The sequence below is a fragment of the Phoenix dactylifera genome, chromosome 4, assembly GCF_051530095.1.
Source record: "Phoenix dactylifera cultivar Ajwa chromosome 4, Ajwa_hap1_PhDact_Kaust_v1.1, whole genome shotgun sequence".
NCBI lineage: Eukaryota > Viridiplantae > Streptophyta > Magnoliopsida > Arecales > Arecaceae > Phoenix > Phoenix dactylifera.
Genome location: NC_143193.1, coordinates 5,668,734 through 5,694,838, shown reverse-complemented (window position 1 = coordinate 5,694,838; position 26,105 = coordinate 5,668,734). Strand labels below are relative to the sequence as shown.

At 37.6% G+C, this 26,105-nt stretch overlaps 2 protein-coding genes across 7 annotated transcripts; both read right to left on the bottom strand.

Annotated features, from left to right (window-relative positions):
• Positions 1–4,480: 4,480 nt before the first annotated feature.
• LOC103717045 (galacturonosyltransferase 8-like) lies at positions 4,481–7,800 on the bottom strand. Its single transcript, XM_008805275.6, has 2 exons — positions 5,676–7,800; positions 4,481–4,959 (listed from the first exon to the last, which is right to left on the bottom strand). Exons 1-2 carry the CDS (start codon positions 7,068–7,070, stop codon positions 4,684–4,686), a joined length of 1,671 nt encoding a protein of 556 aa, XP_008803497.2. The 5' UTR covers positions 7,071–7,800; the 3' UTR covers positions 4,481–4,683.
• Positions 7,801–9,414: 1,614 nt separating this feature from the next.
• LOC148703667 (wound-induced basic protein) lies at positions 9,415–25,699 on the bottom strand. Of its 6 annotated transcripts, XR_016400155.1 has the most exons (4): positions 25,527–25,683; positions 16,461–17,001; positions 16,287–16,350; positions 9,415–9,429 (listed from the first exon to the last, which is right to left on the bottom strand). XR_016400155.1 is itself a non-coding variant. In XM_089930061.1 (3 exons), exon 3 carries the CDS (start codon positions 14,845–14,847, stop codon positions 13,627–13,629), a length of 1,221 nt encoding a protein of 406 aa, XP_089786187.1. In that variant the 5' UTR covers positions 14,848–16,350; positions 16,461–17,001; positions 25,527–25,683; the 3' UTR covers positions 13,339–13,626. The 6 variants fall into 6 exon arrangements, 3 of the variants coding, with proteins under 3 accessions (XP_089786187.1, XP_089786186.1, XP_088575812.2); XR_016400154.1 differs by having other exon boundaries at positions 16,287–17,001; XM_089930061.1 differs by lacking the exon at positions 9,415–9,429 and having other exon boundaries at positions 13,339–16,350.
• Between the last annotated feature and the right edge of the window lie 406 nt (positions 25,700–26,105).

Below are 26,105 nucleotides of genomic sequence, written 5' to 3'. Positions count from 1 at the left end.
ACTATAGGAATGTACTATGAAGACGTTCTGTATGGTAAAGGTTACAAACAAAAGGATAAAGCATGACAACCTCGAGCAGCATCAGTTCTATAATTGTAATAGTTGGAGTTTCCATGAACAAGTGTTTGCAATCTTTAAAGTAAAATACCACAGGACTAAGATTAGTTAACTGCTGATTGGGTAGTATTGAGAAAGATAGAACCATAGCAGACCTTAGAAATCCCCAAAATAAACATGTAACATAAACAGACTCAGGTTACGGTATGGCCCAAAAACACAACCCAGAAACACTATGTAAAATATCACCTTAGAAAATGATCAACCTGTTTTCCTCTTTTTCCTTTCAATAGTCATGGGTACACTTCATTAGATCATCATGTATTTAAAGAACAAGAGTAGTAAATGTAGAATAGCACCCCATTCTCTTTCTCAATATAATCCTGTATCTCCAGGATACAGAATCCACAACACCTCAAAGACAAAGTTAAGAAAACCAAAAATCAATTGGTCCTGGGAGTATATGGGTGAAAAAATTACTTGAACTTGAGACATAGTCATATTGTTAACTTATCAGCAGGAAATTAGGATCAAGACAATGGCAAAAATGAATTCATCCATGTTAATCATTGAAGCAAATTGGAGGATCAAAAACTAGATAAATTTCTTTGGCAACTAATTACAATTTCAGTTAAAGGCTTTACTTGACCTGTGACTCTTGAGAAAATCTTAAACCATATACCTGTAGTATATTCAAATTGTCAAATTCTAGCATCTGCTCAATGAATCTGAAGCACAAAAATCTAGAAGAGCATACAATATGAACAATGCTACAAGCAAATTCATAACAATGGTGCTGATTAGAAAAGACCGAAGCAATGCTATGGGGTAGTCACAGGGTGCCTGAGTTAACAACCCCTCACCCCATTATCATGTCACTTGAACAAAAGGTAGAGAAAGTGCACACATGCAGTCATACTTTAATTGGAGAAATAGTCCCTGACGTCAAATTATCACATGTATGTATACTTGATGTATACCTTGAATATTCAACAATACATCTCATCCTTTATCAACAAGACCTCCCATCAAAGTAAGAGAACAATTTACAATGCCTTTTACCATTGCACCATGCAAATGGCCCCCACAATTATAAATAAATGCCAGTATAAAATCCTCTATCAAGCAAATCCATAAGATGTGATGCGTTGTTTTTCCTCAACCACGACATAAAGTGAGAAAATGACCCTTTAATGTATATTCTCTCCTTGATCATCCATTTAATTAACATAATCCCGTTCACAATATTCCTGCATCAATTTAACAAGTTCTGGTACATCTCTGTTCCTCAGACTAATAATCCATACATGATAGCCTCTTATTAAAAAAAGAAAAAAAAACTCTTTGGCAATGGAGAAAGCATTTTGTAGGCCGACATCTCTTAAACCTTATTAAGTCCAAAATAGCTCCAACTCTAATTTAAATCAACCAAATCATATTTTTTTTCACTTTAAAGCAACCTAAAGTTTCCCTTCAAAACATTACCCAGCTCAACCTAGCCTTGCAAACCAAGTCCAAGGCATTCTCAATACAAACACAAAGAATGAACTAAGCTTTATGGGTTATTCTCCCAACTGATACGGATGCTATACTTGACATTTACTTGCATCATATAAGTTTGAGAGACAAATAAAGTGCAATAAGAAATTATATCTTAGAAGGGTGCAGAGGACAAAACTTTATAGTTAAGAAAGTGATAGTAGACATTCATAGTTAAATAAGTGACTAGACTTTCTCTTCTCCAAATCCTAGAGGCAGTTGATGCTCAACTATTGGGTACTCAAATATCCAATTCAAACATCTAAAGGAGTTTAAGGTTCAACTAAGTTGGTTGGCAAATCATAGAACTCGCAATGCATTCATACGGAGCGGATACATTTTGATTTTTGAACACAAGGTGGTCAGCCTTCTCGGTCACATGCTCGTAAAAATATTATCAGTTTAGTTCTTGGCAACAAGAATGCAACATTTATGAAGACACGCTTAACTATAGTTGCCTCACCTACTCTCTCAGATCATACAACTTAATACCTCCCACCAGCCAAAGATTTTAACCATCCTTCCCTCCTCCCTTGCAAAAGGAACTTAAGCATGCTGACACAGGAATTTCTTTCAAAAATGTAATATTAAAAAAACATTCATAAGTTCTAGTTGGACAAAGCTTCATAATACCTTGAGAGACTTCTTATGCACCAATCTTTTTTTTGTGTGTGATAGAGCTTGAAAATCACACCTGGTAGCTTTTGATCAACCTTGGGAAAAGTTACTAACTCATAGGACATATTATTAAGGTGTGTATAATTTCTAGAGTGTCAATATATCATAAACCCTCCACATTCTTTTTTTGAGGCTTCCAACAGAACAAATGAGGAACAACCAATTTAGATGTTATGACACGAGCAACAAAACATCTAAAGAAGATATAGGAAGAAGATGTTGTCCATTCCACGTCAAAATGTCAAGAGGGATAAAAACATGTAAGCACTCATGGATGGATGTTTTGAGAATGAACTTGGAAATGCATGTAACGAAACTGCAAGTAGCACTTTAATTTAGGGTCAAATATGGATGCCTAAAGCCAATTAAAAATCGTTAGGATTTCGGACAAGGCTTTATGGCAATGGTTGTTTAGCATGCTTGAACCTTTAATTTAGGGATTAATCGGACACGTCTAGGCAATCAGGTCTCAGGGTTTGGACACATTTAGGTTTGTTGGAAGGATAAGGCTTTGCAAATCATGGAATGTGTTTTAGATTGCAATAATTATGAGATTTTATATTATCTTCTTTACTTTTCATGAAACAGGAGGTATGAAATGAGAAAAGAAGATGAGAAGCAAAATGAACTCTGAGCAAATTCTTCTATTATGTTTCTGACTCTTACCAAAAAAGTCAAACTTGAAATAAATCTCTTATAATTAAACAGCTGTTTGAAACCTTCCCTACCACTCTTCCCAAAATTAAATAAAAGAAAAAGGTAAAAAAAGAAAAACCTAATTTTTTAACATGTCTCTGTTTTATAAGATATCATCTTGCTCACATTCTGAGACTTTGAAACTCCAAACAAGGCCAATAGAAGTCCTGTTTTAAGCTTTACAATCCCAATACTCTGGGGCATCATCATGTCTTCTTGTCCAAGATAGTACACTAATAGGCTAAGACATGGCAAATTTATTCAGATTGGTTTCATTGTGGCCCATGATTATATTCATTCTCCACAATTTGAGAACCATCAGATCAGACTGGCAAATGCATGTTATCTGATGAACTGATTCTCATGTTAGTTAAGTAAAAATTCCCTATGTTAGCAAATAGGTGTATGAGTGACTTTTTTTTACTAGTACAGGCAGGTCAAGGCCTACAACAAGGAGAGCCAACCCTCTTTTCTTTTTTTTCTTTTTTGCACTCATAGAGTATACCAGTATAACCTTGGCCATGAGTTAATTGAGATAGAGTGAGGCAAACCCTAGATAAGGTCCTAAAGCACATAAAATTCACACTAAATTCATCAGAAAGGCTTTAACAAGATCCTACAACTATATAAGACTGTACATACTTTTCTAGGAGCTAAAAATCAACTTCCAGGATCTCCAGCTAAGGAGTCGTGCCATCTTCCAAATTTCAGTGTTATATCAATGTTTTGTAGTGCACACTGAGATCAAAGGCCCAATTTGCTATGTCCCAACTCACCATCTTTTTGTTGTACCAAATTTCAATTTTGATTAATGAAAAATCATCTCTCTTTCCTCAACCAATAAGAATTTAGCTTTTCACAAGCTAAGGCAATATGAACTTCAAATAAGAGCATGGTATGGCCAATTCAACTTATTTGGAAGCAGAGGGATCTCAAATTTTACAGACATCTATTCTTAAGAGTTGTAGAATTCACTAGAGGATCTGGGTTGAATCTTAGGAGCTTTTAATTTGTTTTGCTTGAAGGAACTTCTCATATAGTTGGAAAATTAGAATATCGCGTATATCTTTTTTATTCTTCAAGGATTGATTTTAGGCTTCGCTTGAAAAGATTCATATTGCTAATACAATCACAAAATAAAACAATAATAAGCATGAAAGTATAACATTTTGGAAAATAAGGACCAATTATACAAGCATAATGAAAAATATTTGACATGAGTAGATAAGTAATGGGCATAAAGTTTCTATATGGAAGTATTATAATCAATGTCACAAAGAGAAATGACACCAATAAAAAAACAAAATACATACTTATAATAAGGTCATGGCATTTAGATGTGTCATTGCCAACAAAGCACAGAGAAACACAAAAAATGGAAGTTAGCTAAATTAGAAACAAACAAACTTATTATTTCTTAAGCATATTACAAAAAATATAAGGGCTAGGAGACCTTTGAAAATGTTATTAGATAAGTCTAATGTATCAAAGATATAACACTAGATGCATGTGGATAAAGACAAAAGATTTTTCAATAGAGAGCTGAAATATTACAATTTCGGAGAAACTTTTAACATGTCTATGCTCGATGAATAAGAGCATCTAATCATTTGAAGGGACTGCAACAAAATTTTAAAAACAAATACAAGTTGCTGAACCGTACACCATACTTCTCTGGTTCTCCATAGAAGCTTTGGCTATGCACATTCTCCTTTATGATGCAAAATTGCATTGGCGGATAAACTCCATATCGTAGTCCACATACTTTGTCCAGAGGTGTCGAAACTGGTTCATGGCAATATCTAGCCAGGGTTTCATATTCCCATTGAAATGCACAACAGCAGCATTCTTTATCTCTTCCATGCTTATGCTTGGATTATATCCAAGCCCAAGCACATGCCAAGATTTGTCCAAAGGTTTTGTTGTCGAGTAAAATGTGATCAAACCTGGTGGCAGGGTTCCCAATTTCCACAAGGTTCGGTTCTCATTCTGCAAAAGTTTCAAACAACCTCCAGATTATCCACATATGAGATGCAATATAACATTAAGGGACCAAAGAACGAAGATCATTATCAGGAAGATTTTCATATAGAGCCTCCTCATGTTCTAAAATCATCCAGCATTATAGCTCAATCTTGATAGGCATTGGAATACATAAAACAGAGCATGTCTCGGTATACATCAATTAAGATTGGAAAAGGATCTATTTCTTAGGTAAAGAAAAGTGCCATATGAGATCTATGTCAGAGTGGACTAACTCAAATATTAGTTTATTTGTTTCTTTCCACTAAAATTCTCATATTAAATCATCAATCAAGGATTATATCTACATTCTTCATAGTAGAAAATTCTTGTGGACAGTTTTTTTATGGATAATATCTTTAATATACAAACACAAAGCAAGCCCAAATGAACACAATCATATTCTTACAAATGAAAACTTATTAAAATTATTGATTAACTACCAATGTGGAGACACTTCCTAGTCTAACCCAATTTAGCACTTCATTGCATGTAAGCTGGGAAGAATAACACATTCCAGTTATAAAATACTAGTTTTAATGTCAAGCTTATATTTTAGTTTTTACTAGCTCAGAATAATAATAAGCAAGATTTATAAATATAAAGCATGTAGACAGCCACAATTTAATCATATAGTAAGACAATCCACCAAATGGTAGACAATTTATAAGATACCCACTTACCAGATTCTGCCAGTAATGGTACTGCTCAGTACACTTCTCCTTCCTCCATGCATCAAGATCGAAGAAGTTCATTCCATATGCCCAGCCGCAAGCCTTTGGATTGAACCTCTCCTTGATCAATGGGTGTGAGAAGTTCATGTACTGGGCATACCGGTGGAACGACCCGAAGCACGTCTCCACCGCCCCATTCACCTTCCCTTCCATGTCGATCTTCCATAGTCCCGTGAGGTCCCGCTGCACGACCACATCATCGTCCAAGAACAGAATCCGGTGCAGCTTCGGGTACATCTCCGGCAAGTAGAATCTGAGATGGTTGAGCATGGACAAGTACTTGGGATTCCTGAACTTCATGTTGGTGGTGTCCTTGGTGGCATTCTCGAGCTTGTTCTCAAAGTAGAACCTTTGAAGGTTGGCAGACTCGAGCTGCCGGAGGACAGGCACGTAGGAGGAGTTGAGGAACTTGTAGTCCTCGACGGCCGTGACCTCAATGTGGGCGCCATTGTAGTCCTTGAGGCGGAACATCACCTGCATGGCGCCGAGGTTCATGCGGTCCGTGACGACATGAAAGACGTGCTTCCAGGGCTCCCTGGCGTTGCGGACGGCGGAGTTGACGACGACGGACGCGGCAAGGACGTTGTCAGAGAAAATGGCGTAGTGGTAGAGACGAGGGTCCGCGAGCTCGGGGGGAGGGGAAGGGGGGTCCGTGTAGCGGTCGGGGCGGGCGATGCGCTGCTCCATGAGGCGCATGGCGAGGCAGTGGAGGCTCTTGGGGATGGATTTGGCGGCGATGAGACTGGAGAAGGCTCCCTGCTTCTTGGCCTTGGAAAGTTGCTCGTTGACGGCAAAGATGGTGTCTTTGAGCCTTTGGATCTTCAGCTGGTTGTTGAAGGCGTCCTTGGCATCGGAGATGAGCAGCCGAGCGGCGCGGATACGGTCCTTGACCTCGCGCTCGAAGCGGAGGAGGGCAACCTCGTCGAGCGAGGCGGCGGGGTCGAGGAGGGGCCGGTGGGCGGCGAGGAGGGCGGAGAAGTTCCGGCTGAGCTCCGCGAAGAGACGTACCTGCTTCGAGTTCTCCAGCTTGAGCTTGCGAGCGTACGAGGCGTACGCCGCCGCGAGGGCGGCGTGGTCGCCGGTCTGCTTGCGGATCAGCTTCGCGCGCTCCCGAACGGGTTCAGATCGGACGGCGAGGACCGATCGCCGGAGTAATGGGATCCCGGAAAAGTACGGATCTGATGATATCTCCGTGGCTCCGTCCGCCGCTGCGGATGAGGAGGGGGTGGTGGTGGAAAGGAGGAAGAGGACGGCAGCAGCGAAGAAGAGGGAGGCAGCGACGGGGAGGAGGAGAGAGAGCCCGATCCGGCGATAAGGGATTCGTTTTCGATCGGAGATAGCCATTTTTCTTAGGGTTTTGAGGGTTTCGGATCGAAATGGAGTAAGAGGAGAAGAAGGGAGTGGGGAGAACGCTGCTCGATTTCGCTCGAGCTTCTCTCAGTAGGCAATAATACTAGCGTATAATTAAACTAATTAATTAGAGAATAAGATGTACTTAGAACATGGTTTAGTGTTAATTGATAGTTAATTAATGAATCTTAGAAAAAGTGCTCGTTATAGTATCTCGCGGACAAGTTTAGATTAACGTGAGCTGTGAGAAAAGAGTGGGAATTGGCCAGCTTTCGGGTGGGCTGCCATTTGGGCGATGGAGCGTATGATTGGGTGGGTGACAATGAGTGGAGATGTCGCGCGGAGGAATGGAAGCGGAAGTGGAAGGCCTTTGTGCTTGAATACCGACTTTCAGATATGGTTACGTGGCTAATGACGTTTGTAATTAATATTATAATTAGGAGTGCGGGTGGACCGTGGACCGGTGGGCGACCGGTCCGGCCTAGCGTTGACACGGACGGGTCGGATATGGGCCCATATGTTGTCGGGCCTTCTTCAGTTGGGGCCACAACTCATTATGATATAAGGTGGTGTTTAGTTGGACCATAAGAAAAATGTGAACTAGGAAAGCTAACGAGGGTAGTTATGCTAAGCGTTTATGAAATAACTTGATAATTGAAATAAACTATCTAACATTTTTAAAATGATAAAACTACCTATAATCTATTATAGTATAGCTTATATAGCAATATTAATATTGAAATATTGGATGATGGGGGTGTGACATCGGTGATCTTTGCTATTAGATATGATCTAGTATATCTAAATTGTGTAACATTAAAAATCATGTGATTTGAAGACTTCTAGTCTATAGATGAAATGGTTAAAAATTAGATAATTTAAATTTAACAAAACAATACATATTTTTTGACCACTTGACGTAGGACAAGAATTTGTTTATTGTTGTCATTACTTGACTTGATCTAGACTTGACCCAACCTATTGCCACCTCTACCTGCCATTGTAACAATTTCTTCCACTACTATCACCTAACCTAAGCTTGGTTAAAGTTAACCATAGTTGGAAAAAATCAAAATGCCCTTTAGGGTTTGTTTGTTTGGGGTAGGCTTATGAGATATTCTGACAATTTTTGAAATCATTTATTTGAAAAAATGATTGCGGAGAAAAATAAATTTTACCATATTTAGTTGGTAAAAAATTACTCTAAAAAATATCAACGGAAAAATATTACTATGTTTGGGTCGAAGTAACTTATATAGGAATATTGCCAAATTTTCAACAATACCCTTGAGTAAATTTAAGTAATAACATTTTTTTCTCAATCCATTTATTAGCTATTCATAGCCCATTATATAAACATTATCAATATTGGCTATTTCGAATATTGAAATATATTTACATAAATTAATAAAAAATTTAAATTAATAATATATATTAAAAATATATTTCTTTTATAAACAAATTTTAATATATTTTGGTTAAAAAATAAATATATTTATTATTAATAAAGATTATGTTAGATTTATTGATAAGTAATAAATATTTGTTAATTGTTTATTAATAATTAATATTCATTAATAAATATATGAATATATTTATAATAATTAATATAATATATTATAAAATTAATACTAATTATACAGTATAATTAATATAATATTAATATAGTTTTAGATTACCTCCACTCGATAATCTAATATAGAGTTTTTAGTACATAACAACTTAAAATTTCAAAACTCTATTAAGCCTTTGTAATGTTGAGTTTTTAAACTTCAAGATGCATATTTCAATTTGAGCATAATGTCACATTCATAGTCATGAGACACAATCTTAAAAGTAGATGAGGCAATCATGAAGCCATGCTAGCCATAATACCATAAGGGCATAAGGCATAAAAGGTATTAAAAAATGTTTAAGCCTATTTCAAAGGCATTAGAGCTCAATATAACCAAATTTTAGAGTTGGAATTTATTTGTCTGGCTTCTCTCTAGGCATGCCACAGAACTTATTGACCTACTGGCATGAGACACAATCTTGAAAGGAGACGAGGCGATCATGGAGCCATGCTAGCCCTAATACCATAAGGGCATAAGGCATAAAAGGTATTAAAAAATGTTTAAGCCTATTTCAAAGGCATTAGAGCTCAATATAACCAAATTTTAGAGTTGGAATTTATTTGTCTGGCTTCTCTCTAGGCGTGCCACAGAACTTATTGACCTACTGGCATGCCACCAGCACTAGAGCAGCTAGAAAAGGAATAATCGAAGGAAGGATATAAGAGTAGCATGGGTCTAGGTGCCTTGATCTTCAAGAATTTTCGCCTCTGTCACACCACCATTCGAAGAAGATGGATCTGGTTAAAGATAGGGTATAGCTTAGGCTACAGTAGTAAAGATCTAAATTAGCAATACTCCTAAAGTAGAGTCCTACTAGTAAATAAAGTATAAGGTAAAATAAAGCTAAGATAGGATAAAATAGAATTTTGATATGTTGGATATCCAAAAGTTTTTTGGGAGTACAACTCTACTTATTTATACATAACAAAATAACTGTAAACCAACTGCTGATCTCTGTAAACTGCCCTGTCGCCACAAATCTCAGCAGTTCCAAAGGTTCGCTCCCATGATCCCACGTGTAGTATAACTACGAACCAAACCACAAGCTAACATCCTTCGGGCTGTAACTCGCACCCGTGCATCGTGGTTGATCATGACCAGATTTTGATCCTTCAGCCTATTTATCTATATTATAACCGAATTCTACGTCTTTGGCTTGTGCCTTCACATTTGGTGAAATTTATCACGGCCAAAACTGGTTATCTCATCAAGGGTCATGCGACTTTCATCTGCTTTGGGCCTGCCTAATTTTGTCCACATGGCGCTTGCCTACAGTCTCCAGCTAGCTTGTTGAGATGGGATATAAACAGAAGTACAAACAACAATCTATTCTATTTGTCTTAGTTCTGTGAATTAGATCACAGGATGCACACCTTTCTAGGGAAAGGTGCTTCAAAATTCTTTCAAATATTTTGGCTAATAAATTGTTCATGCAGAGCAAAACTACTTAAGAGCTATTTGAGAGCATATTTTAAATAATACATGGAAAGTTGGCATCTTTCAATATTTTAAGTGTTCATTTTGCAATAAAGGTAGCTGATCTCCACTTACCATTCAAAACTTCCAGTGTTTATACTCCCATGAATTTATCCAAGGCACATTCTAGTTTGAGCTTAAGTAGATTTAAGCCTTTGTAATGTTGAGTTTTTAGTACATAACAACTTAAAATTTCAAACTCTATTTTCACATAGTATTTGTTTTACCTTCTCTCTTAGAATAATAAATATAGAATCCATCATTTATTTCATTATCTTTATATCTAGTTTTCATATCAAAATAATAATTTGATATGAAATTTATTTTTTCATGCTAAATTATCTCCAATCAAAGGGGCCTTGATGAAGCCAAAATTTCTTCCTCTCCTTTCCTTGTCCTCTATCCACTCACAAGAAAGGGTTCCTCCAATCCTCTTCCCTCTTGTCTACAATCCTTTTGTTGCCATCGCCTCCTTGGCTATATTTGCCATCTCCTTTACTATCTACGCCGCCGCTACCTTTTTTTTTTTGTTGATACTACGAAGACTCACACTAATCGAGCATGAGTACAACTAATAAGATCATAAAAGTAAAGTTGATGGAGAGGAGATGAAACAAACTTGTGACTCTCCCAAAAGATCTCTTCCGAATGATGTGTAGCATAGAAGGCGACCCAGTCAACAGCACTGTTCTTCTTCTGATAAACATGAGTGGCCTAAAAAAAGCCAAAGCCGCTCGAGAGCCTGCATATGTCCCGAAGCAGTGGGTGCCGGTCATCATTCCTCTACTGGCCTTGAATCCACTCGATTACTATAGCCGAATCTCCTTCAAGGTAGATATTGTTCGTACCCAGAACTAGTCTCACATGGGTGATGCCCTCCTATGTAGTTCTCAGTTTTGCTTCGATGACAGTCTCATCGAAGATGCATTGACCCCCGGCTGCGATAAGTCTAGAGTCATGATCTCCTATTACAAAGCCCACTCTTCCTCCGTCTCCATCCTCAAAAACACTACCATCAAAGTTTACCTTAAGAAAGCTAGGGAGTGGGGGCTTTTAGGAGACAAAAGCAATCCTGGTCACTGCAAAAGTTGAGTGAAAATTTCAGATATCTCTAGCCGACCCAAGTAATACCACCATAGTAATACTAGTAAACTCTGCAATATAAAGTAATGCTCTGTTCACCACTATCCTTGGGTGCACCCTTCTGTCCTTGAAGATCCGGACATTTCTCTCTAACAATATATGATAGGCCACATAGGCACATCTGATGCCCTACTCCATAGTGATAGGCCTCCACAATGACTCTTTCAGATGGCCTAAGAAGTCCTCAGTTGAGGCTGTAATCCACAACATATTGGGTGAATCCATAGCACACCCCAAATTTGAGACGCTTGTAGGCGACCAAAAAGAACATAACTAATAGATTCCTTCATGTGAGGGCACCCCTCGCATACTAAAGTGACTATCACTCCCCTCCTAGCCAGCACGCCTCTGGTCGGCAGGCATCCCCAGACCACCTTCCATACAAATAAGGCAACATGCGGGCGTCACCATTACCTTCACTCCTATCATCTCCACCCCACCATTTACTCCATCACCCTCGCAACATCTGCTCTATTCCACCATATCTTCGGCTTATTCCTCCTTAATCCACATCATCGACCCTACCTTTGTCCATCCAAAATCCCAACCCTTTCTTTGCCCTCAAGGGAGGTATTTGCTTGATGATAAGGTGGTCACGATAGTCAAGAAGGGCCAATACTTCGCTAGCATTAGTGGGATTACGACATCCATTTTGCCAAGCTCCTTCAATACATTAGATTTAATTTCTATATCTATAATCCATTTATCATTTTATTCCCATCTATTGATTTTGTCCTAAGCTAACATAGATAGAAGTTGTTGGAAAGGATTTGTAATTGCTTGCCAAAAAGCTTGAGTTATCTCTTGATAAGAATGACCGTCCAATAAGGATTATAAAGCTGACAAGATAAAGAAAACATGGCCAATCTCTGAGAGGCATTCCTCTGGGTCCCATTCATCATGCGTTCATCTCGATGATTGGCTCACAAGATTGCGTCTTGGTGGTGGTGCACGGCCATATTGGTGCACATGGTGTAGAATATAATTTCTTCTGGAGAAGCAGTTAATATATCACTCCAAAAAAAAAAATTTAGGTCTAGTCCTACCTTCTGGTTTGAACAAAGAGCCATGCTCATGCTTGAACCCGAATCTAGATCAAGCCAATATTAATAATACTTCCATGAGAAAGAGTAAGCTCCTTTCAAAGCTTAGATGTCAGTTCACTTATTTTTCAAATCCAATACTGTGAATTGTTCAATTTCAGTATTTGTTGATTGATATGAAGTTCCTAGATAAATTACTTCGGTAGAAACACATTTTGGGGATCACCATTTGGAGTAGCATTCAAAGGAGAATTTTAAGTACAATATTAGATTAGGATAAAGAATTATTGCATTGAATGAAGAATTGCGATAAAACAGAGGTTTAGATAATGGCTAAGTTAATCTTCATGAAGAAAAAGGAAACCATCACAGGCTAAGCAGTTGCATCACGATGTGCAATGCCGAGTTTGCGACGAGTTATCTACCTTCATTAGGAGATTAGCTAAGTGTCTTGCTTTGGTAGGTAGTCGATCTAATGGATAGAGAGAATGCTGTTAGAGCTAGAATCTGAAGAAGCTCTTTGCATCAGGTGATGCTTCCAAAGTGGAAGACATGGAAGAACTTTCAGCATGACAAGGACAAAGTGAGAGTAAAATAATGGACTCTTGATGGGCTTCTTTTGGGAATCAATATGATCACGAAATATGGGAGTTTGTCTGTATTTCTTGGGGATCAATTATGTGGACTAAAATTCACCTTTCTTTGCACCTGAACTCCTGTCAATTGTGGAAACTCCACAACAAGAACAAACAAGCTAAAATAGTTGTCTGGAAATGGATTGAATCAGCCTGCATGCTAATTGTTCATAATCTATTTGCTATTCAAGCATGAAAATGGATCCCCATAATGTAAAGATGATGATGATGATGATGATGATTAAAGATCGCCATTTACAAAATAACTGCTTGATTTCATTGTCAGAATTGATGGTAAACATATGACAGCGTAAGCTTCGGCGTCACGAGAGATGTGGAAATACCATGGTTATTTATAAAACATTCTATTTAGATTCATAGGGCTCAAGATGAGCACATTTTTACAAAAATGATCCAAGAGAAGCCAGTAAGTTGTTTCAAAAGTGAAATGGAAAAAAGAGAAGAATTGATAGCTAATAGCTGGGAAAAACATTTATCTAGAAAACAAGTTACAAGATTCTATATACTATAGACATGGTACCTTGAGGTGCTTCTATAGACTTGGAGGTCACATATCAAGCTTATTGTTTAACTAATATCTGCTCATATAAACTTCTTATCTATAAGTTGCTCAATTTCATCCCTTTCTGCTACTTCGTCCACCGATACGCTGAAATATCGCCATTCCTTTCAAGACCTTGGATATCTTCATCAGATTAGGTTTCCCCACTCCCAAATTCATCTTTCTTGTCGATAGCCTTAATGCTTGTAGGCAACACAATTGGCCGACCTCTGCCTGATCTTCCTCTTCCTTCTCAACTTTCTTTTCTTTCTTTCCATTGTTCTTCAGCTTATCATCCTTAGAAGCACTAACCTCATAAGCCTCCCAAAGCAGATCCATCTCTTCACCACTTTCGATGACTATTCGCTCCTCGTATAGCTTATATGTCACTCGCTCCTCGTAGAGCTTGTAAGCTAATGTCCTCTTCCACTCTTTCTCCTTTCTCATAAAATTATCTCTTTGAAGGTAGTCGGAGCTTCTATATGTACTCTGATTTCTTCTTCTTGAATTAGATCTCATAAGTTCTCCTCCTACATTGTCAGCAGCTAACTCAAGTATCCTGCTTGAGTTGTTGAGCTCAAAAGCTTTCGACAAATCCTCTGCAACCCTGCTGGTTAACTGTGCCTTGTTAGCTGCACCTTGATCTCCAATTCCAAAGGTTGGAACCAAAAGCTCACTCTCTTTAGAGTCCTCCAAAGCATCCATAAACGGGCTCTCTCCTAATTCACTATTAAAACTTTCATCTCCAATTCCATGGTTGGAAACCAAAAGCTTGCTCTCTTGAGAATTCTCTGGAGCAAGCTTAATTGGGCTCTCTTCTACTACACAATGTAGACTAGAATGATTGCAGAACTCACCCATGGTTTGGAACTCCAACTCAAACAACCCATCACCATCCAATGCTGGCATGATCGGATCTTTGAAGTACGGCCTAGCATCGTCAGTTGGCACAAGAACCATCAACGCTAGTTGCTCTAGTAGCCCGACTGAGGAGTCACCTTCAAGCTCTACCTTTAAAGTATTGAGTACAATAGAGCAAGTGTTTCCAAATAGCACATGTGGTGAGAAATGGAAGCCATCAAGGTGGGGGGAGATGGTGAGGAGGGCAAGGAGGAGGAGGGAGGTGGAGAGGATGAGTGGAGAGAGGAACGAGAGAAGCCGGAAAAGGTAAGGGAAGAAGTAGACAAAGTAGGCCGATTGGAGAGGGTGGGAGGCTAAGAAGGAGCAAAAGGAGAGCAAGTCATCTAGTATGAGGCCCAGGAGGAGGCGGGTGTCAGAGTTGCATAGTTGGGTCATGTCTTCTTCGCCTCAGCTTTCTTTGTTGTGTGGTGGGGGAGGAGGAGAAGAAAGAGATGGGAAAGAGGAAGAGGTAGAAGAAGAGAAGGTAATTGTGGTGTTCCTTTTCCTTCTAGTAATGAAGGCAGGGAAGGAAAGATAATTCAGCGTGAATTGGGCTGGCAAAGGTGGCGTGAATAAAGGTGGGATGGAAAAGACTACCAAAAACACCTTTCAGAAGGATAATGTTTTCCAAATTTGTGCATATCTTTCCTATCTTATGGTAAGAATGGCAAGGTAGGATTCTATAGATATGGTTAATAGTGACAAACCAAGATGGTAGAGAAGCATTAAGAAAGCCAGCTATGATGATCACAACCTTCTAATCTCTAGACTTTATTGTGGTAAGAGTCCACAAGAGTTCAGAGGTTGAAATCAAAAGTTTGGAGGGATGAAAAGAACCAAGACAAAGGAGATGGGAGGCAAAAGGAGAGGTAAGATGGAAGGAGAAGGGATGGGGAAGAAGAGCTTGGAGGAGTTGCGAGTACATGCACATGAAAATCATTGGTGATATTCCTCTCTCTCTATACTCAAGTGGGAGTGCCGTTGAGCTCATGCACAAGTCTTCTACCCTTCAGTCCTTAGTCTTTGCTTTAGCTCTACCTAGCGGCCCCATATGTCCCCCTTCTTTTTATTGATTTGGTTGCATGGGATTCTCTCCCCACCACTGCAACCACCACCTATTTTTCCGTTCCTTCTCATATATTTAGTTTTGTTCACATGCCAGCCTATTAAACATACTTTGATAGCATAAATCATATACTGCTTTTGCAGCACCTAATATTTTATAAATTGTAGGGTAAATTACAAAAAAAATAATTAAGAATTACATTTTTTTTAGATTAAATGTAAAATCTACACTTGCATCTAGTTAAATTAACACTATTATTAAAATTATTTATTTTATATAAAAAGTCAAAATTACTTTTGGATAAAAAGAATGATGCACATATTTTCTTACCTCTTTAGATGGTTGTTATATCACTAAGATTATTTTGAATATTTTTGCATTTTTTTCTGACATAGTATTCCAATCCCATCTACGATTAACAGTTTAATGAACATTCTGCTAAGTTATGGATTAAAGTGTTGGATAAAATTAAACGTCAGAAAAAATAAGTGTAGATTTTTCAAACTATTGTGTGAGTATAATTTACCTCTAATCTTATAAAGATTTTTATAATTTATTCTAAATTATATCAACGGATCTTGCTGAATGTTATTAAGCACTCCCAATTTCAGGGCGGAAGACCGATCACAGCTCAGCTGTAGCTTTGCAATATTTTCCATCGGATCGATGCGATTAGTGGTAGATTGGATGGTAAACGCATTGCCAAGTAGAAAATCATTCTTGTACTCTTATCAAAATTTCACTCACAAGGACCTCAGCAGAGACTTACCTCCTCAAAGATAGCTTTATAAAAGATAATTGGCAGTTTGCTGTATATGAAAAGCCACCGGCATCTGCGCAGAAAAGTATGTGAATTTAGCTAGAGATCTGATTGAGCAGCACACATTAAGCTGATGAAACTTTGGATTCCATGCAACATGTGAAAAGATCCATGGTAGGAGACCTTTCGTATCCTTCCACTGACTCTGAGGTAGGTTGCGAGCTTGCGAACAACAACCCATCAGAAAAAACGACCGCTTTGGTCCCTTTGGGGACCAACAAGGGTAGTGGGATTCAGCATTTAATTCCAGCAAGGTCCACATGTCCTGCAACCAAACAAAAGAAACAAGCAGGAATAGACCACCTCCAGTTTCCTCTAATATATGCCAATGACTCCAAAGTAATCTTTGGATCAAAGCACAACTGCTTAAAAACTGCTTACTCTAGTAGAAAAAAAGGTTTAACAGCTGTTAAACTATCAATTGACCATCAAAATTCGGGTATATACCCATGTCAGTCATCAAAATGCATTAAAGTTTAAGCTAGAAGGAGATGGTTACAACCATAATCCAGATAAATTCTGATGTCACACAACCCTACACAAGCATATCCATTGCCTTTGGTCAATTAGGCAGTCTTGCTCACGTAATTCTCATTCTGTCATCACAGGCTTGTTCTCAGAAGCCTTTGGCCTCTGCTCCTTTGGCTTTTGTTCTTCAGATCTCCTGTTTCCAGTGAAAATGACAAACACTCAGAAAACAAAATAGCTGTGATGTCAAGAATCTAGTGCAATCAGTGATTCTCCAATAAAATAAAATGGCAATATATCAACTAAGACAACTAGACAAGATCCAATATACACATTCCCGTTTTTAGCGCACACATTTTCGAAACATGATTGAAAAAGCTGGCTCATTCTAGCAAATTTACTAAATTTATGGCTATGACTATCTAGATAGCAGCTCTCGCTCGTATCTAAATCTTCTTGAAAAGGTGAGGGGCCATTAAACCTCAAATGAGTCAAACTAAGTGATATGACCAGAAGTGCATATCAGGACACAGCCAGAAAAGAAGCTGCACAGCAGATACCATATGGGCCCCGGGGGGGGGGGGGGGGGGGGGGGGGGGAGGGGCCAGTAACAAGTAATGACCAAGAAAATGGCAAGATTACATCATGTCAATAGGTTTCAGTTAATCTAAAATTCTTGATTTTCGTTTAAGGTTCAAATCACATATCGGTCTGTTTTAGTTTAGGCAAAGTGTTGTTCTCGTTCGTTCAAAAGCAAGAAGTTATATTTCATTAGAAAATGCTTATGAAACTGCAGCATTGACACTACTTCCATCATGGAAAACATCCAGTTTTGGTCATAAAAAGTGTGATTTGGTAGGATTTTAACTTTTTTTAGATACTAGGTTCACAGGAATTCTATTAAGATCTTCAGGCATTTTTTTTCTAATACATGACAAACAAGAAGATATAACCATCTTGCAAGTATATGAGAGATCCACGTATTCAAATCCACTTATTAAAGACAATAAATGAATTATTTTTTTTATCAAATTTGTCATAAAAATATTTCCTATTTATTTATCTAGAGCTACTTACCTAGCACACTCTTGACAGACCCAAAATTCATGTCATTGATGTGTTGGGACCACCAACCACATAAGGTGGGCTCAATCCTAAAGAATAAGAGCAGTCTTGGGTGTTCTGGAAGTGGGTACCTTAGGTATTTTTCTTTTATTATTGGTATCTTATGTGCATTTGTTCTCTATGAGTATTATATTTCATACTTCTCTACATTCCATTTACTTTCAACATGTTTATTTAAGATTGAGAAAATCAAACATCTGAAATACAGAACTTTCATCCAAACTAAATCAAGCATCTGGAATGCAGCATATTAACTTCATTCAACTATATTCCTAGGCAACCCCAAGTAAGCATCCAATAATTGCTCATCACTTCATTTTACCATATCTTTGTGCAAATTCCTACTTCAAGCAAATAAGAGCACAAAATCAAACATAAACTTACCTTGTTGTACAAATATAATATTGTTGCACCAAGGAAAGAGTAAACTAAAAGGCTTGAGTTGCCTCGAATGCCTTATGAGACAGGTTACCGTCATCAAGTAACGCATATTTTCCCAAGGAAGATTGTTTTTTTAAACTATCACAGGGTAAATCTTCGTTGAAACCAAATATTCTAACCCAAATCAAGTCTGAAAAATGTTCACAGATCTTCAAAATAGATGCCAGCCCCATATAAAAGGAACATAATTGCACCTGTTTAGTTTAAATAAAATCAGTTTCCATATGTATCCCTAGATGTCATGGTGAATGATTTCAAATGAAGGCACAAGGATTTCAAGATTGGAACTAATAAGGTTACGTATTACTATCACAAATCTGTTCTGAAACAGACTCAAGCAGAAAAGCTAAAATTTACAGGCAAACTGGACTAAATTCCAAAGGTTAAAATCTGGTTATAGATTTGAGCAACGCTAGAAACAACATTTCAAAGAGAAAGGCATAGGACAAAATATTCATGCTTTCACTGAGGTGAGGCATAAGCCTCAACAGTTACCTCAATGAGTTAATAATCAACAAAAAACATCATGAGAAACAAAGCAAGGTGATGGATGTGCATGTTGGACTAGGACTTGGTTATTAACAATGGTAAGCATTATAAATTAGAGAACACCAGATGTAAACAAACCGTAGATGGTTAGCACACAGTAACATCTTATGGTAAGTAGCTCTAAAGTTGTCTATGACAGCATCATGCAAAGATTTTGTGAAAAAGATAAATCCCTCCCCTTTCAATGGCCTTGCTGACATGAAACCACAATCAGGGTGCCTTAAGATTTGTGCCACACTTAACCTTTGACATATATGCCTCACTATCTACAGCCTCGCCCATAGGCCCCAAAACAATTTTGAAAAGATTTACCCAGAAGGGTGAGATGAGGTAAGCCTCAAATAAGTCAAGTCAAACAAAGGGTCCAATTATGAGCTTAAATTGGATTGCAAGAATGGCAGCGGAGGCAAAACAAGGAAAGGAAAAAGATAGAGAAGGAAAATGGTAGAATAGCAAGAAAGACAAAAATGGTATAAAGAGCTGAACATCTTCCCATCTCAATCAACTTGATTTAGTTGCCTAAAGCATCCTGATCTTACTTTTACAGTGTCGCTAGGAATTATGAACAAAACAAACAGTAAACACAACTTCCAAGTCATAACTTGTTAAGGTGCCAGGCATTAGAATATAAGTTAGAAACAAGAGAAGGAATGAAAATAATGAGACCTTCTAAAGTGTGCTAGAAAACAGAGTTGATAATTTTTAATAATATGATCAAAATAACTCTCCTTTTCTTATATTCATAAATATTACTAGCACTGAAAATATATACTCAGTACCCATAAAATCTCAAATCCTGTTTCTTGCTTTTACCAATGTAAATCCCTTAACAATTGCTGACCTCATATCTATATCCATAAGTATTGCTTCCTTATGACAAGAGGGTTGGAATATTGTTTTTTTCCAATTTGGCACGATTTTAGATATTTATACCTAAAGACTTAAACTTTTGGTGCTTTGTCGCCTCCGGCTGTTAAACTATCAGGGCCTTGAATAGAAACATCTAAATTTTTAGTCCTTGGCCCTTTTATAAGCATGCCAAACTGTCAAAAACAATGTGTATATAAATTCAAAAGGAGGCACTAGTGTGTATATAACAAGCACAAGCATGTGTCTACACAATGCATAACAGAGACTAGAATATGGGCAGGCCATAATTTGGAAGTGATAGTGAAACTACTACTCAGGAATTAATTTCCCAAAAAAAATAATTGAAAGTTCAAACTACGTAATACCTATTACTTTTCGTGTGCATTCTTTAAGAAGTAAAAGAGGGAAGGAGAAGAGACAGAGAGATCTTATATTGGCTAGTTAAGGCCTCATGGTGTGAAAGATATCTATAGTGTTTTACAATTGTGTGCCGGGTAGATCTTGGGCACTTATATAGGACCAAGGAACTCAAATAACAACTTAACTATCTTTTTTGAATGAGGTCCTGGGTCATTACAAATGGTACCTCTATGGGATCTCATATACTCTCTCTATTTAAGTCAAAATCTAATTAAATCAAATCACAAACACTACAACCGGCTCATGGTCAATCCAAAAGTCCTGTGTTGTAATGTTCCCTAGCCCTCATAGGCCATATGCCGAATTTACTCAGATACTAGTTGTAATGCCTAGGATCTCACCCAAAAAGACTAGCCATAATATTCTTTGGAGGTTCCTTGGCCTTGTATAAGTATGCAAGATCTCCTCCATAAATAACTGACTAAACTAACACCCGCACAAGTTCTTACATATACCTCTTATTTAAGTCCTAGCATCCTCACAAGACTAAGGAGATCAAATTCTAAACAAATCTAATCACAAATACCACGACTGGCTCATGGACAAGCCCAAAAGGATCTAAAGTGCAATTTCCTCTAGTTAAAATGGGCCAAGAAGCAGGTCCACTCCAATACCATTTGTAATGATACAGAACCTCACCCAAACAAACTAACCAAAAAGTTATTATTTGGATTCTTTAGCCCTATCTAAGTACCCAAAAAATCTTCCTAACATACAACCACTATAGAACTAAACAAACACCCGCATAGGTCCTCACATAGACCTCAAACACAATAAAGATAAAGTTGACTTCATCATTAGATCCAAAATCTCTTGATAGCATCAATGTTTATATTTCACAAACCCCATCCATGAGCTTAGTACCTTCATATCTAGCTCCTCCAAACATCTTGTCTGTTGTCAACTATCACTTCTAGTACAAGTGGGAGAAGGATAGGAATTTAGTAAGTCCAATCGACGGTCTCTTACTTCAAGGGTGTTGCTTATGTCTTGTTTAACCCATGGAGCAATAATTGGCTCAAACATCATGCTCTAAATTAAATCAAATAATGATAATTTTCTCATTAGGATATGCATTACCCCTTATACTTCTTGCCAAAAAAAAAAGACTCGCCATTCTAATGTTTATGTTTATGTTGGCATAGGTACCTTCCCTATCAATTATCATCTAACGCAACTTACTACCAGGTTTTGCTTCCAATTAGGTCATTTTTTGGCTTTTCTATCATCATAGACATTTACAGGAAGGATTCTTTTCTGCTTTATTAATATCCAATGAAAATGAATACTTCTTATAACTTTTAATGCACACTAATCATTATGATCTCTAAAATGCAAAACTAAAGTTTTTGCAGTAGTAAAGATGAGAGGTGTGTGATTTAGAATTAGCTTCCATTATATCTATATTTTTCATTATTTCACCCTTGTCATTCAAGTGTGTGCAGTCTAGACTTTTGATAATCAAAAGGCTTATAAAATGGAGAGGCTAAATGGATGGATCATAGGTGACAATTCAACTTTGAAATACAAAGTTTTCTTGACATCTATCTTTAATACCTCAATCTTAACTCTTATTAACAAAGAAGGATCTCCAATCTTGAAATCCATAGTCTTATTGAATCCTTCATGCACATCAGAAGATCACTTGTTTCATACCAAAATGATGAAATAGTTAGTTTATCTTTTGAAGATTAAGGCTGCATTTAGTTATTTTTAACACTGGATAATTCTCGCATGTTCATTTATTCCTGGGTCAGTTATCCCTTGTTTGGTTGAAGTTTGAGGATTGTTGGGATAGTGTGTGGGATAAAGTGAAAAAGTTTGAGGGAGAAAAGAGAACTTTCCATGTTAAACTTATTTTACCTGGAGAGGTGAAATAAGCTTGTCATGGTTATACACCTTTTTTGTTGCTGAAGGGGAAAACTTTTGGAGATGGGCAGAGTTTGACAATGGGAGAGGGGTGCACTTAATACTGACTATAGATGTAATTTGTTCAAATTCAAATCTATTTTACAGCAAAGAGCTGGAGGGACAGTAGGAGAAGAAGGTAGACTATCCAATTGAAGAAGAAAAGAAATGCATAAATGATCTAACATTTGTAACTTTAACTCTAGTTACTATTGAATCTCAAATTTGATCATAATTTTTTGTGCCACAAAATTTGATGTATTGTGTCATAGGTCTTAGATAGACTATAGATGTAATTTGTTCAAATTCAAATCTATTTTACAGCAAAGAGCTGGAGGGACAGTAGGAGAAGAAGGTAGACTATCCAATTGAAGAAGAAAAGAAATGCATAAATGATCTAACACTTGTAACTTTAACTCTAGTTACTATTGAATCTCAAATTTGATCATAATTTTTTGTGCCACAAAATTTGATGCATTGTGTCATAGGTCTTAGATAGACCTAGGCAAAAACCATCCCAGCTTGCTCGACCCTATTTTTGCCAAACTGAGTTAACGTTTTCAAATTGCTTTTTTTTTTTTTTTTGGGGGGGGGGGGGGGGGGGGGGTGTTTGCCACTAGGACTACATCTTTTAGGCCCAAATCAAATGAAGTCATGTTCGAGCTTGCTAAATTTCAATCTGACAAAGCCCGTCCTAGCCTAATTTTTGATCTTATATAAATCTTATATATAAATTATAGGAATTAAAAAAACAAAATTCTAATCTAAATTCCCTCTACCCTTCTCTAGTCATCGCCCCTACACACCCCCTACCCCATAACCCACCCTACCCTTATCTGTCCAATCCCTCCCACTTCCTCTCTCTAGCCCCCTCCCAACGCCAAAGCCTCTCTTTATCTCTCTGTTCGACCATCCTGTTGATCCCTCCCTTTCCTCTCCATCACACCACCTCCCCCTAGCTGCCAAAGCCATTTAGTTGATTCCACCCCCTCCTTTCATACCCATTCCTCCCCCCTCTTCCCGATCTGGTTGTTGGAGCCACTTGGCTTAGGTCATGCTTAGGTTAAATCAAGCTAAGCCAGACTTTTCTAGGCCGAGTTAGGTGAGGCCTGGGTCTCTATTTTATCACCAAGCTAGAGGCTCCAATCCCAGTCAAGCTTAGGCCAGCCTATTTTTATTGGTATAAAGTATCGGCCCACCTTGAACCCAACACTGGCCGAGAAATGCTAAGGTTTAGTTTTGGATGCACAAGTCCCTACCATTTTATAACAAAGAATTACTCTAAAGATCTTTCACTTGAATTACCTAGCATTTCATGATAAAATGGCACCTAGGGGGCTCAACCTTTAAAAGCTATCATCTATTGACATATTGCTATTCTTTTTATAAATAGTGATGGCAACAGGTCGGATATGGGTCGAGTAGGCCATTATCCGTACCCGCTCCATACTTGTCTCGGGACAGTGCGGGGTCAGTTGAGTTAGATGAGACGGGTTGGACGGATCAAAATAGGTAAAACTACAAAAATCATTTTTTCATACAAATCTTTTTTTTTTTGTTTCAAGGAGATTTATGAAGAGTTAAATATATTCAGATCGGGTTCGAGGCAAATTTTACCATTATCCATACCTGTCCCAAATCTGTTACGAGTCAGCTAAAACCCACCCCATTAGGGTGGTCAGGTCAAGTACCCAATGAGACAGAGTAAATTTCCACCCATACTTATAAGAAAGTACATGTCAATAAACTTGACATGATGACCATTCCAACCATTGCCCTAAAATTATAGAAGGATTGAGCATATGTTTATTTCCACTTCTTTTATTTTTTTCAAAAAAGAGGGGAAGAAGTTTCCTTAATTAAAATGTACATAACAAGCAAAAACAATGTCCCACTTGCTTTGGAGGTAAAAGGAGCATTAACTAGAAAAAAAGTGAGATCTACAAGCTTCTGCACTTCGATGTTAATCCCACATGATTGTTTTCTTAGTTTCAACATTCTTCTTTTCCATTCTTTTTTAATGATTTGCTGTTAGTGTGCAAGTTTTTTGACAAAGAAACTTAACCAAAAACTCACACTGATATTCATAGCTTATCCTGATCTTAAGATGTGCCAGAATCTAGTTGACATCATAAACAATAGGGATTTGCTAAAAAATTGCTGCTAGCTTCTCACGCTAAAACCTTATCTGCAATACCCTAAGCATTAAGATGTGCCATAGCTTCTCTACCTCCTCCCCAACACATTTGGAAGTACCATGATCACAAATGGCCATCTTTCTTTCCCGACGCAATACATACCCTAACCATAGATCACCAACATATATTTATAATTGTTAATTTTCCATGACTGAGAGCCAACCCTCTAACGCCACAAGACAAATATTCATGGAGGAATTTGGTACAATTCCCTTGATTCGTATCTTTTGCAACGCTTGATTCGTATCCTTTGCCTTTCTTATGTCTCTCTTTCTCTTGAGTAATAAAGATCATAGATAACATCTTATAAAGAGATTTTTCACTACAATAAGATATAGCATGATACCATTCCCAAGTGTCAACCCATCACAAGTTGGTCACCTCTCCAAGTCTTCTTTCTCCACAAGAAGAATTATTTTCAAGGAAAACACATAAGCAGCAAAGTTTAGCCACATACCAACACATCATATGCATAAAACCAACCAAACACAAAACCAACGCATACATAACAGCCCCATCCGCACAAACTCTGACCCCAAAGGATTTTATTAAATTTTTTAACATATACACTCCCAATTTCTTTTGTTGTTCATTTTGCATCTCTAAAATATGCAATATTTTAAACTTTATTATGTGATTTTCCACCGAACGTCCCAAGCCATATCCATCTCTATAAGTTGCCCATAACTCCAAGTTTTCTTTGTGAATAATAATCATTTTCTCCACGATAATAATACTCATATTATCATCCAAATAATGTTTTGAGTTAGAAATGTTATTCAAAAAAAAAAAATGAATTTTTTTTCCTAATATATGACCATCCACCCTGTGCTACCCTCCCATTGTTTAATCCACCAAATGTAACCTATCCTGAAATATTTCTTTAACACCAAATCGCTAATTTAATATCGACAAATAGAAAAATTTCAGCTACCAATCAATCAGAAACGATCGGACATCAGAATCTTTAAAGCTCCAAGCATCGAAAACATGGAACGAAATCCAAATAAACGAAACAAGAAATAGAATCCCACAAGCCCGAGGCACCGATTAAAGCCACAAAATTGCCTGCATTACATAGCAATCTTATAGATAGAGATTGAAAGAGCTGACCTTCAGATAAGGGCTTCATCTATAGGAAGAACAGGCGATTTTATTAACAATACAAAGATATAATGACGAGAAGTAGAGGAGAAGAAAAGGAGAATACCTCTTGTCGAAGGAGCCTCCCTTCTGGCTGAGGAAGGAGCGGAAGAGAGGGGAGTTCACGTCGTAGATCATGGTGTTAGCCGCTAGACTTTGGCGTACAGTGACCTCCTAAGAAAACCCTCGAGAGACCGAAAGATACGAGCTTTTCTTGGCCGAGTCCGAGCTGCTATTAATATCTTCGAAAACGCCATGCCGTCAGGGTCCACTGATCGGTATAATATTAGAAATGCTTTAAGAGCTGTGCAAGATGCGATCCAACGGCTATTGTCGTGAAAAAAAGACCAATCATTCTTTCCTCCAAAGATACAACTCGAACTCCTACTTTCTAACGTATACTTGTAAATAGTATTTTTGAAAGGATAGCTATGCAAAATTAAATGTTTATGAGAGTAAATATGCTAAAAAATAATAATAACAATAATAATAAATATTCTCAGTATCTATTAAAGACAAGAAAAGAATTTCCTCTAAAGCAATGGCAAGATGTCAGTAGCGTCAAAGTGGTACACAAGAAATAGATCAATTTTGCAAAGATCCTGAACAGTTTATTGGCATCATTTGTCTTGCATAAATTCTAAAA